This window comes from Artemia sp. Qi Xiang Cuo, chromosome 2 (genome assembly GCF_049724085.1).
Source record: "Artemia sp. Qi Xiang Cuo chromosome 2, ASM4972408v1, whole genome shotgun sequence".
NCBI lineage: Eukaryota > Metazoa > Arthropoda > Branchiopoda > Anostraca > Artemiidae > Artemia > Artemia sp. Qi Xiang Cuo.
Genome location: NC_142795.1, coordinates 85,913,860 through 85,928,113, shown reverse-complemented (window position 1 = coordinate 85,928,113; position 14,254 = coordinate 85,913,860). Strand labels below are relative to the sequence as shown.

Below are 14,254 nucleotides of genomic sequence, written 5' to 3'. Positions count from 1 at the left end.
TTGAAGTACCTACCTCTAGTCATCTACTCCTTCACTCTCTAGAGGGTCCTTAAATTTGCCTACATGACAGGTCTATACCTATTAAAATTTTGACACAACAACATTTCCCCTTAATTTTCAGTTATCAGTTTCTTATTCTCTGGCTTTAGTTCTGAAAATACAATTCCAGCTATTTGAGTAGAATTTTAAGCTGTATCAATGATGTTTTTTTTTAAATGTAGGAAATGTATTTGCATATCTTTAAAACCTTATAAATCAGGATTGAACAAGTTGTGAAGCTGAAAACAATTTTACTGTACTTCATTTAAGCAGAAGATCTATTTGGCAAGGTTTCATTTTTATAACAACACAGATTTTAAAGGTTATCAATGGTCAGGACCCTCTAGAAGGAGTAGAGGAAGGTACTTCAAAATACCTTCCCTGGACATTTTTTGGCTTGTAGACCCATTCCTGATAGTTTCATTTTCCTAACCTAACCCCTTTCCAAGATAGCCAAAAGTAGCTAAAGTAGAATTTTACCAATAGATCTTCTGCTTAAATGAAGAACAACAAAATTATTTTCAGCTTCACAACTTTGCTCAATCCCAATTTATAAGGTTTTAAAGATATGCAAAGACATTTCCTAAATTGTGAAAAAAAAATTCATATGGCTTAAAATTCTACTCAAATAACAGGAATTGCATTTTCAGAACTAAACCTAGAGAAAAAGAAACTGATAACTGAAAATTAAGGTAAAATGTTGTTTTGTAAAAATTTTAATAGGCAATAGACCTGTCCTGTAGGCAAATTTCAGGACCCTCTAGAGGGAGGAGTGGAGATAGGTCTTCTTCTTCTTCTATTTAACAGCAGGCGGGCTTTTCAGTATAACTATTTAGCCCTTTTCCTTTTGCTTCACTCTGTGGGCTACAGAGCTACTGGCTTGATTGCCTCATATTTATTAGATATATTCAGATATCTTTCAGCAGATCTTTCGACTCTAGGAGTTCAAATATAAGATGATAGATGTCGATTTCTATACTCTGTGTGCAGGTATAGTTGCCTAGGCTCTTGGCTGATAGTGGGATTTTGTGGTGTTTGAAGTATTTTAACAGTTTAGAAAGCAAGGTATGTTGTGCAGACGTCAGCATATTACATTCAAATAGGCAATGGTCAATTGTTTCATTATTCATATTACAATGCCTGCAAAGAGGGGACAGGGGAATTGAACCACTTGAATTAGAAAGCTTATATGAGAATGCAAGGAAATTTAGTCCATTTGTTCCAGAACGAATTCTATGATAAATTTTAGAAAGATACTTATTGGGAAAGGGGGAAAGGATAGGATTAATCTTATTAAAATTAATATCTGATAGCCTCCATCGGTAAATATCTCTAATTGGGATTGGTCTCCCACTTGGCTGGTCAATATTTATAGCATTTTTTGCTATTTCATCAACCTGATGATTACCACTTATGCCAGAGTGGCTAGGAATGTACTGAAAGTAAGTCTTTATGCCACTTGAAGCAAGATTATCAATAATACTGAGACAATGATAAGTGTCAATGTCCAACTTATATTGAGGAGCTGAGGCCAGCAACTCAAGGCTTGATAAAGAGTCGGAATAAATGATAATATTATTCGAATTTTCAATCAAAGATTGGTTTTGCTTAAGGTGTTCTAATGCCATGATTATGGCATTTAACTCAGCAGACATTATAGATAAATTATTAAATAATCTCTCGCCCATTGCAATTTTCAGGTGAGGAAGGAAAACACCACTTGCAACCTTCTCATTCCTTTTTGACCCATCAACAAATATTTGGAAGTGATTTTTATAGGTAATTGTATTAAGTTCTGCAAATTTTTTCTGAACAAAAGCAATGGGGGTTAAATCTTTATTCCATTTTGAAAATTCAGTATTTATTATGGGAAATGACCAATTCCATGGAGGGGATTGGGGCAAAGTAGGTGCAATAGACTTTGCTGGTACAGGGAACTTCTTTTGAATATTGGCATACTCATCTGCAATACCTCTATACACGGCTGGATTTCTTAACCAATTATGTAATGTGTGTGAGCTATTTGATTCAATTTTTGTAAGATGTTTTATCAAGAGAAAGCTACGTCTCTCCCTTATTGTTGTTAATCCACTCTCCATAAGCAGAAACTTGGTGCTTGTGGGTTTCCTAAGACCAAATATGAGACGTATTATATCATTTTGTGTTGTTTCAATTTTTTGCATCTGGGTCTTTGCACATGCACCATAGACAATGAGCCCATAGTCAATATGGGGTCTTATATGTGATTTATAAAACTGGAGTAATGTTTTCTCCTTACAACCCCAGGGTGTGGAAAGAAGTCTTTTTAGCATATTTGCTTTTCTATAACATTTTTTTATTGTGTTTGAAATGTGGAGTTGGAAATTAAGTTTTTGGTCAAGCATGATACCTAGGTAATTAATATTATTATCTTCTGGAATAGTTGTTTTATTTAGAGTTAGATTTGCATTAAAATGGTTTCTCTTCCGGTGAAATTGGATTATTTTTGACTTGGTGGGTGCAATGGGTAAATCTGAATGCTGAGAGAATTTTTCAAACTGGAAAAGTGACTTCTGCAGATTTGACCGTGCTATCTGAAAGGTGTTACCAGATGACCATAGCACCAGATCATCAGCATATTGTAGATTCGTGTGGGGTAGGTTCATGTCCCACAGATATAGGGCAAATAGGAGGCAACTGAGGACTGCTCCCTGAGGTAAGCCTTTGGATATTGTCTTTTGGGGTGAAGAGGCTGAACCAACACAAACAATGAAACTTCGCACTTCTATGAAGGATTTAATAAAGGATACTAGCTTGGGAGGTACTCCAAGGTTTGCAAGTTTATTTAAAATGATTTGGTGGTTCAGATTGTCATATGCTCCTTCAAAATCTAGGAAATCTGCCACTATGATATTATTTTTTGAGAAAGATTCATTTATTGCATTTGTTAGCAAAATGAAAGCATCTGTTGAGGAGTGGTATTTCCTGAATCCAGTTTGAGTGTGTGGGATCATGTTATTATTCTCAACAAACCAGAGGAGTCTGTGATAAATCATTTTCTCCATTATTTTCCCCATCACAGGTGTAATCATTATGGGCCTATAAGACTCAGGGTTATCTTTTGGTTTATTTTTCTTTAGGATTGGTAGGAGGGACGAACATTTCCATATATTGGGGAACCTAGAGGATGCCCAATTGTGATTATAACAATTTAGCAGTTCTTGTTTGTATGAAGGTGTGAGATTCTTTATCAATGTAGGGTGTATATTGTCATAGCTGCTGCTAGTTTTGGACCTAATATGATGTATTGCATTATTCAATTCCTGGATTGAAAATGGATTAGTTATGTACTCGGATCCTGGGCGTGGTTGGTAACTAGGGTTCATAGGAATTGTGGACAGATTGCTTTGATTGTTTGATGTTAGCTTATTAACAAAAAGAGTTGCAAATAGGTTAGCCTTTTCAATATCATTGTCATAATGGGTATTATTATGTATAAGTTCATACAGGAGTGGGTTGGGAGAAGTCTTTTTCCCACATATGTGGCTTATGACTTTATGTATAATTGGCTCATGCATTTCTCTGGAGAGATTATTTGCAAAATTATTCCAGTATTTATATTTAGCATCTATTATAGTCCTTTTTAGATTAGATTCTGCTTGTAATTTTTTTAAATATGTAGTAGGTGTTGGTTTTTTTATGAATTCTGTCCTAGCTGCCTTTTTTATCTTCCATTTATTTAGGCACTCATTTGTCCACCATGCTTTAGGAATTTGTTTAGGGAATGTTTTCTTAGGTGTTGTCCTGGGGATAGCATGATTAGCTGTATTTATTAGTAAAGATGTCAAGGCTTCAGTATGTGTGTCAACTGTTGTGTTAGAAATGCATGAACTTTGGGTGAAACTTGTAATTTCATCATTTAGCTTATTTTGGAAAATAGACCAATTTGCTTTAGTGTTGATATATTTGGAAGTATGAGAAGAAGTTTCAGCAGGTTCATTTAGGGAGCAAACTATAGCAAAGTGGTCTGTACACAGACTATCAATTTTATTTATGTAAATTTTGTTCAGAAAATTTAAAGACACAATTTGTAGGTCAATTGTGGAGAATTTGGCACTTTTGGGGTTAAAATATGTAATTAGGTTTGGAGGGGTAGCAACAGCCAATTCATTATTATTTGAAATATATGCTCAATAAATTTACCAGCTTAATTTGCTGGTTTATTCTCCCACAAAAGGCTGTGGGCATTGAAATCACCACAAATAATGATGTTTTTTAACATATTAGAATTATTTATATAATTAAAGAAATCCTTGGCATCTGAAGTTTGGCCATTAGGGTTATAAAAGCTTATTATGTAGGTTTTTAAATTATTCAGCCAAATACTTATACCAATTACATCAACGTCATTTTCAAAATCTGTAAAATTGATGCCCCAAAATTTTATATTATTATTAACTAATTAAGCTACACCACCTCCTTTTCTCTCTGAAGATCTATCCTTTCTCAGGATAGTGTATCCCAGAGACTTAATTTGTTGATTTTGGGTTAAATGAGTTTCCTGGAGGCAAGCAATATTAATGGAATTATTATTCATAAATGATATTAGTTCATTTAGCTTATTTTCTGTGAGTGATCTTACATTCCATTGGAGTATTGATAAATGTTGTGTTGTTGATTTATTCTTCATATGACTGTGTATCAATGTTCAGCTTTGTTAAAAGTAAAGCAAGATCTTTTTTTGCTTGAATGAGCATATCATCTGGGATGTAGATTTTTGCCAATTCTGCAATAATTTTTGTTTTCTGTAGTTGATGTATGTTCATGGCCTGAACTGCATTACAGTTTAGAATGAATAAGGATATATTTGGGGATTGCATTTTTGGTAGTGCATCCTGTTTGTTGGTTAAGGGATTGATTCCAGGTAGTGTTTCTGGTTTGTTTCTTCTTGGGAGGGAGGGCCAGGCTGGCCTCATCTCACCGGAAAACAAGGCTTGCTGGCTTGGTGATTCCTTCTTATAGGGATTTGAGCTAGAGGGCTTAGAAGATGTTGTTTTATATGGGGTGCTTGATGCATTTGGGGCATTTGACTTGGGGGTTTTGGTTGGTTTCATTACAGGCTTTATTTGGTATTGTTGGGCAGCATTTGCTTCCATTGCTGCAAAGGGGTATGGGATGGCCTTCTCTGTTGATATTTGGAGTGTTAGAGCTCTTTTCTTGTATGCAGGGCATAATGATTTATTTGTAGATTCATGAGGACCTTTGCAATTGATGCATGTATGCTGGGTGTTTTTGCAAGTTGTCAGCTCTTTAGGATGGAAAGATTTACAATTACTACACTCTTGGAGAATTTCATTGCATTTGTTTGTCGTGTGTCCCAGTTTGAAACACTTCTGACACTGAATATGCTTAGGTTTGTATTCCTTGTGTGGTTTGATTTGCCCAAATAGGAATAATTTTTCTGGGATATCAATTTTATCCTTTAGTGTGAATAAGAAGGATCTACTAGTTTTTAGGCCAGTAGAGTTAGGTTTTCCAAGTTGGGTAACATCCTCAACTGGGATTGTGTTTCCAGCCCTATCTGAGAGGCCTTCTTTTAACTCCTGAGTAGATATCTCTGGGGGAACATTATAAACTACAATTTTTGTTGGTGATTGTTTTGGGTTCCAATTAGATGCAATAATTGGGATATTCAGAAGGGATTTAAGGTTAATTATTGTATCTGCTGATTTCTGATCTTCTACAGCTATAAGCAGAGATCCATCACGGTTAATGTTAAGAGAGAACATTGATTTTAGCAATTTAAAAATTGCAACTCTTATTGCAGTGATCATTTTTATTTCAAAGGGGGTAGTGGGAGTAATTTGAAGGTAAATTCCTAAGTTTTTGGAGGGAGAATCTTGGGCAGGGAGAGGGTAAATGCTTTTAATTGGGGAGATTTTTTTCCTTTTTTTAGAGCTTCTAGAGAGGACCTCTTGAAACCCATTATCATCATTTATGGTTGCATTAGGAACTACAGTTATCATTGTCCGATTCTCCGAATTGGAGCCATCATTAGAACTTTCAGATAATGTGCTTGACCAGCCAGGATGGGTATCTTTCACTATGGAATTTGATTTGGGATCTGGGGGGACGTTTTTTTTTGGAGGACTTCTGAACATTGCCTATTGGAAAAAGCTTTAGACACAAATATAAAACTAAAATAAGAAGGGAAAATATATGATATCAAACCGTCTGCACTATACTATGGGAAGGATAAACACCACAGTATAGCCCTGAGGATGACTTGAGCAGGATAGGTTTGGTACAACTACTGATTAGAAGCGATAATAATCAAGAAAATATATTTCGATTTTCTTGTACGGTTGCTGTTGTTGTTGTTGCCTCTTCTTCAAAATACCTTCCCAGGACATACTTTAGCCTGTAGACCCATCCCTGAAAGTTTCATTTTCCTAACCCAACCCCTTTCCAAGATAGCCAAAAGTAGCTAAAGTAGAATTTTACCAATATATTTTGCAAGGTTTCACTTTTATAACACACAGATTTTTAAAGGTCATCAAAGGTAAGAACCCTCTAGAGGGAAAAGGAGTAGAGATAGGTACTTCAAAAGGTAAATTTTTACCAAATCATATTAGGTCTATTAACTTACAAATAAAGTGAATATACCACTTGATGTTTTTTTTATGCTCTTTCCAAATATAATAATCATTTTTGTCAGAAATGAATTTTACCCCCACCCATATATATACCAAATCAGGGTATATAGGGTAAGACACCCAGTAGTCGGCCACCTGCCTATTCTTGGACAGAATGTAACTAACAGGGAACCTAGCTCTATGCTAATGTGCTTAGAAAGTTTTTATACAAAAACAAAGCTGGTTTCCCTGGTCACTATTAGATATCCATATGGATATCTAATAGTCATAAAATCCATATGGTCAATAAAATCCAATAATCAATAAATCCATATGGATATCTAATAGGCTAGTGACCAGGGAAACCAGCTTTGTCTTTGTATAAAAACTTTCTAAGCACGTTAGCCTAGAGCTAGGTTCCTTGTTAGTTACATTCTGTCCGAGAATAGGCAGGTCGCTGACTACTGGGTGTCTTACCCTATTTGCACATTAGGGGGGGGGGCAAATTTTATTTGGTATTTGTTTAGCCTTGGGACACCTCATAAGGAGACATGTTAAGAAAACAATTCTTACTTTAAAATATGTATAATGATCCTAGTCTTTATATTATCCAAGGGTAGAACCTTTATCATCAAGTCTTTCCTCTAAAAATCCTCAAAAGATAAAAAGTTTCCAAATATCACCACATTTTTAATTAAATGCTTAAGTCTTTTGAAATTGCCACTGTAAAGTGCTGCCAAATAAGTTGTTTTATAGATAGCGTTTAGCACGTGTGTCAAAAAATGTGTTTAAAGAAAAAGTAGTGGTATATTGAGATTATAGAAATTGTGAATTCTGTTATAACTCATGCCATTAACAAAAAATTTATTAAAAAAACAGTATTTTTGCCAGTGCTCATTAAAACAAAATATTTCACCACTGCTATTAATATTTTGTATTTATGCCACTGCTATTCGCCCTTTGAAATTCCGTGCATCTTTTGTAACCTAACCTAACCTAACCACTGCTATTAATATTTTGTATTTACGCCACTGCTATTTGCCCTTTGCCACTGCTATTAATATTTTGTATTTACTCCACTGCTATTCGCCCTTTGCCACTGCTATTCGCCCTTCGCCACTGCTCTTTAAAAAAAAAAAAAAAGACCAGCATGAACGCTATCTATAAAAGAACTTATTAGGCGGCAATTTAAAGCAGCAATTTAAAAAGACTTAAGCATTGAATTGAAAACATGGTGATATTAGGAAACTTTTTCACTTTTGAGGATTTTTAGAGGAAAGACTTGATGATAATGGTTCTACCCTTGGATAATATAAGAACTAGGATCATTATACATATTTTAAAGTAAGAATTGTTTTCTTAACATGTCTCCTTATGAGGTGTCCCAAGGCTAAACAAATACCTTTTATTTCTGATGCAAATGAGAGGTAAGTTTAAACTTTACCCCCACCCCCTAATGTGCAAATATATACCCTGAATTGGTATATATATATATATGGATGGGGGTAAAATTCATTTCCAACAAAAGTGATTGTTATATTTGGAAAGAGCATAATAAAGGGCATCAAGTGGTATATTCACTTTATTTGTAAGTCAATAATATGGTTTGGTAAAAATTTACCCTTCAAAATACCGTCCAGGGACATACTTTAGCCTATAGACCCATCCCTGAAAGTTTCATTTTCCTGACCTAACCCCTTTCCAAGATAGCCAAAAGTTGCTAAAGTAGAAGTTTACCCTTCAAATTGCAGGAAAACAGTTTAGGCCTATATTTCAGTTGCCTAATAGCCTAAATGAGATTCCAAAAATAAGGATTTTTGGAAATATTACTCTTGAACAGCTTATTTATAAACTAGTAATTTGTATTTAACCACTTTTCAATAACTTAACTACTGTTGATAACTTCTCTGTGTGGTTACAAAATGAAATAGGCCTAGGCCTACCTTTAAGGGCTGGGAAGGTGCCCAATGGATATTCTTAAAAAAATTACATTCTATAGAATGTAAAAATAATATCCAACTACACTTAGTATCAAGATAAAATATCATGCTAGACAGATATTAACATTTTTAAGACTCTTACACCTTTACCTACCTAGCTGAATATTTGACTGTCTATGCAATATACAGAATATCTACCTAGTTGGATAATAACATAGCTTAGTGTTTTGGATATATATCCAAATAGGCAGATAAGAAGATTCTCTAAGCAGTTTTGGGTTAATATCCAACTAGCCAGACAAATTATTTCTCTTAGTAACAGCAATAATATCCAACTAGTTAGATAATAACGTAACTTAGTGTTTCTGATATATATATCCAACTAGGCATATAATAATATTCTCTAAGCAGTTTGGGTTTAATATCTAACGAGCCAGATAATTTGTTTTTCTTAGGCAGAGAGAATATCTACCTAGTTCAATAATAATGTTGCTTAGTGTTTCTGATACATATACAAATAGGCAGATAAGAAGATTCTCTAAGCAGTTTGGGGTTAATATCCAAATAGCCAGATAAATCATTTCTCTTAGGCACAGCATGAATATCTAACTAGGTGGATAATACCAAGTCTTAACACTCCTGATATATATCCTACTAGGAGGATAAGTAAATTCCATTAGGCTATGCAGTTTTGGGATAATATCCAACTAGCCAGATAAATGGCTTCTCTTAGGCTGAGAGAATATCTACCTAGTTGTATAATAATGTTGCTTAGTGTGTCTGATACATATACAACTAGGCAAATGAGAGGAGTCTATAAGCAGTTTGGGGTAAAAATCCCACTAGGCAGATAAAGTGTTTCTCTTAGCCATAGCATGATCATCTAACTAGTTGGTTAATACCAAGTCTTAAGACTCCTGATAGCCTATACTTCCAACAAGGAAGATACATAAATTCCATTAAGCTGTGCAGGTTTGGGATAATATCCAACTTGCCAGATAAATTGTTTCTCTTAGGCACAGCAAGAATATATAACTAAATGGATAATGCTGAATCTTAGATCTTCTGATATATATTTAACTAGGCAGGAAGTTACTTAACTAGCCTACCTAGTATGATTAATATCAGAAGGGCTATGATAAAGTATTATCCACCAAGTTAGATGTTTATGCTATGTCTAAGAGAAAAAATTGTCTAACTAGTTGGATATTATCACTAATTTGTATGAAGAATTGACTTATCTGTCTAGTTAGATATATATCACAAGTATTAAGTTAAAGTATTATCCACCTAGTTAGAGATACTAAGTTGGCTCTTATGCTTTAGGCCTATTGTATTTGGCTAGCAAGATAAAACAGTTTTTCTTATAAATTTTAATTATTTTCCTAGTTGGATAATTTCTTATTTGCTTAAAAGGATTTTTCAGATAGCTAATTAGTTGAATAATTTTGGCAATAACTAAGTATGGTTGGATATTATTTTTACATTCTATAGAATAGAAATTTTTAGATAATATCCATTGGGTATACTCCCTTTCATTTTCATCCTAGCTAAATTATAGTACCACCTAGAAATTTACCTAGGCCTATAGGCTAATGTTTGGGAAATGACTAGGCCTATTGAAAAGGAGCAGAGCCTAATATAAGGAATGTTGTCAAAAGAATATATACCCCCATTAATCTGAAAGCACCTAGCCTCAGAAAAACATATTTATTAAATGGATTTTTCCTAAACATGGCATTTTGAGCTTTTAGATGAGCCCTAGCCTAATTAGTAGGCTAACTTATTTTGGTCACAATGCAGTGTGACCCTCGTTAGAAATGGGTTTCAAAAGTGTTTAAAACATACCATTCGTTTATATATCCACTATTTGAAAGTAAAGTATTCTGAAGGTATTGATTTATAACATTTAATTTCACAAAAATCTAAATTTATATAGATTTATTGGCATTATTCTGACGCTCGAACGTTTTCCTGACGTCTGAAACACAAGGCACGTTTATGTACAAAAACTTTTCGGGAGTCAAGGAGACAAATGTCTATGTGCCCTATCCTTAAGAAGTAAAAAAAGGGCTGTGTATCTGGGTGCATTTAGGCTATCTGTGATGATGTTAATGCGTGTGATGGACGAGCACAAGCACCAAATGGACTGGTACCATAGGATCACTGATGCCAGGTGCCTGACTTAAGAATGCACACCAAGGGAAGCGAAAACGCGCCATCGGCGCATTTTTGCTATCTATTTTTTGGGTGGATTTCGAAATTCAGGGTAAATTAGATCTTGCAGGGATGAGTGCAAAAAAAAAAAAATTCAGAGACAATGTTACCAGAAAGTGTGAATTTTGCTTTTCAGAATACTAGAACTCAAAATTGGTAGGATTCAGTCTTCATTGACATATTTTGGCACCATATTCTGAAATCTGAAACAGTGAAGCATTTTTGACTTATTACATGCGCTTTTGTGGTCGAAATTTCCTATTCGCAGTCTTTGGGTTGACAAGGAATATATTTTCTCCTGCTCTCTGGTATGTTAGAGAATTAAATAAAAAAGGAAATTACAGATGATCTAACAAAAAAAAAATACTTGTCAATATATAAGGTGGAATTTCACATTACTTTTTGGCTAACATGCTGAATTATTCCCTACCAACAATAGAAATTGTGATTAGGGAACTAAAAAAAGAAATAAGTACTCAGTATACTGATCTTGCAATACAGATAATTTATACAGAAACGTGAAAGTTAAAGGCGCACTTGATAAAGATAACTAATAGATAGTATTATTATCAAACTTAATTATGAGAACAAAATGTTTCGTAGCTTTCAAAATATAACTTAGAACGACCAAGTTAAAGATAAGAAATTAGACTGGCCGTTATTAATGCAACTATCTATAAAATTGCAGCCTAAGGACAACGTTCTGAGATTTTGCCATGAAATAGAAGCCAAAGAAATATACATATGAGACAAAATTGTACTTGGCAAGGTCCTTCAACAGTTCCGATTGTTATTTTATTTTTGTTTTCCTTTTAATGAACTTCGAATTAGTTTGGTACATTTTTAATCATATATTGTATTTATCTTCGAATAGTATTCACGATCATTTTCAAAGTTAAACAGCAAACCTTCCTTCTATATCGCCCAAAAATTTCCTCTAGAGTTTCATCTTCATTGTCATTGGATGGTTTTTTTATGTCATACATGTCAATGGTAAATCTATTAAGCATAGCGGGTATAGAATCAAAGTCCCTGCAGCACTTTCCCTGGCAATTTAGCCTAAGTCGGATGGTCACAGTAGAGTTAAGCATTTAAAGGTGCATCCTGTTTCGAATTCTGTACTTGACAAGATTCATGACAGAAAACACTCTCTTGACGAAGGGGTTGCTGATGGGTAAGCTTAAGACAGAAAGAGCTGCTTGAGCTATGTCGAACAAAGGTCAGCTTTTCCCACTCTTTTCTGTATTTTTTTTTTTCGAACTTTGACCACCTTCCCATTTGGTTTTTCACGTTAAGGATAATACACGCTTTAATATTTGAATTTAGGTCGTCATGGAGCCTGGAATGCGATATGAGAATCCCTACGGGGTTCTGAAAATTCCACTTGTCTTTATAGAGAGAAAAAAAAGTTCTTTTTAACTGAAAATAAGGAACGACGTTAAAACTTAAAACGAACATAAATTATTCCGTATATGAAAGGGACTGTCCCCTCCTCAATACCTCGCTCTTTACGCTAAAGTTTAGAATCTTTCACACAAATTGATTTTTTAAAACAATTAGAGGGGAAAGCCCCTTTCATATACGGAGTAATTTCTGTTCGTTTTAAGTTTTAACGTCGTTCCTTACTTTCAGTTAAAAAAGCTTGTTTCTTTTTATTTAATTTTTGAACGTTTTTGAATTAATGCAGGTTTTGATTTTGGCTCACCCTAAATGAATAATTAAAACAAAATTTGAATATTAATTTTACTTTTATTTGGTTAAATGGCTTTCTCGAAACTTGTTTAATTTTATTTACGACACGTTTTTATTAGTAATAAATATACGTAACTTACGAATTAACTTACGTAACGAACTTCTATATTCATATATTTTTAATATGTATATTAGAGGGTTCGCCCACTAGTCAATACCTTGCTCTTTAAGCTAAAGTTCGAATTTTGTTCCAATTCTTTAAAAATGACCCCTTAATCACAAATGCCGTTAATTAGAATAAATAGCTCTTATGAAAGTACTAAATAATCTTTGGCTTAAAGAGTGAGATATTGACTAGGGGGTGAACCCAATCATATACGTAATGTTTTCTGTCGTTTTAAGTTTTGATGTTGCTCCTTACTTTAAGTTGAAAAACTTGTTTTTTTTTTATATATAATTTCTGATCTTTTTTTAAGTAATTCTGGGAAATCTGGTGCCCCCTTCATAGCAATGTCCCTTCTCCCATGCAAACATCCTTCATGGAAAGATCCTCCCACATAACCCTCGACCCACCCCCACTATCATAAGAAATCCCCCCTGAAAACGTCTGTATACTTCCCAATAACCAATACTATATGTTAACATTGGGTGAAGTTCATAACTTTCAGCCCTCCCCCGGGGACTTCGGGAGATTAAGTCATCCTAAAAGACATATTTATCATATGTTCGACCATGCTGAACAAAATGGCCATCTCAAAGTTTTGATCGGGTGACTTTTGGAAAAAAATGAGCGTGGGAGGAAGCCTAGTTGCCCTCCATTTTTTTGGTCGCTTAAAAAGGGCACTAGAACTTTTAATTTTCGTTCGAATGAGCCCTCCCACGATATTCTAGGACCACTGGGTCGATACGATCACCCCTGGGGAAAAAAAAATAAATAAACACGCATCCGTGATCTTTCTTCTGGCAAAAAATGCAAAATTCCACATTTTTGTAGATAGGAGCTTGAATCCTCTGCAGTAGGGTTCTATGATACGCTGAATACGATGGTGTGATTTTCATTAAGGTTCTATAGCTTTTAGGGGGTATTTCCCCCTTTTTCCGAAAATCAGCCAAATTTTCTCAGGCGCGTAACTTTTGATAGATAGGACTAAACTTGATGAAACTTATATATTTGAAATCAGCATTAAAATCTGATTCTTTTGATGTATCTATTGGTATCAAAATTCCGTTTTCTACAGTTTCGGTTACCATTGAGTCGGGTCGTTCCTTACTTACAGTTCGTTACCACAAACTGTTTGACTTCTGAATCTGTCAGTAGAAGTTGTCAGTAAACACTAGACTCTGAAATTTTGATTTTTGTCATTGTTATTGTGAAGGCAAAGTGCGCCCACTTTGCGCCGAATTTTTTGACATGCGCAAAATTGGCGCAATGCGCCAATTTGAAAAATTCAATGCGCGGTCAACTCAAAAAATCGCCCAAATGTGCAGCACCTGGCACCTAGGGGGTGGTGGTGCGCAAATGCGCACCACCTGGCAACTATGCATAGGATTGCTTCAATTGGGCTTCTGTATTCCACATGTTTTTTCCATTGCAGGAGCCGAGCGAAAAAGTACAGATTGCTTCGGTTCTACAAAACTAACAGGTAACGAACAAAAGAAGGTGTAGAAAAATTCAAGTACTGTTGTTTATTTTTTACAGTAAACAGTTGTTATTTAGCACTGTTATTTAAGAAAAGGGCTGAATAGTCTCGA

At 34.6% G+C, this 14,254-nt stretch overlaps 1 protein-coding gene across 2 annotated transcripts in view; it reads right to left on the bottom strand.

Annotated features, from left to right (window-relative positions):
- Positions 1-10,587, bottom strand: part of LOC148955737 (uncharacterized) — a 58,593-nt gene extending 48,006 nt beyond the window's left edge. For both annotated transcript variants that reach the window (XM_089103995.1, XM_089103986.1), the window contains exon 1: positions 10,442-10,587. In XM_089103995.1, coding sequence (XP_088960121.1) covers positions 10,442-10,444 — 3 coding nt within the window. In that variant the 5' untranslated portion in view covers positions 10,445-10,587. The remainder of the gene's footprint in view (positions 1-10,441) is intronic.
- Between the last annotated feature and the right edge of the window lie 3,667 nt (positions 10,588-14,254).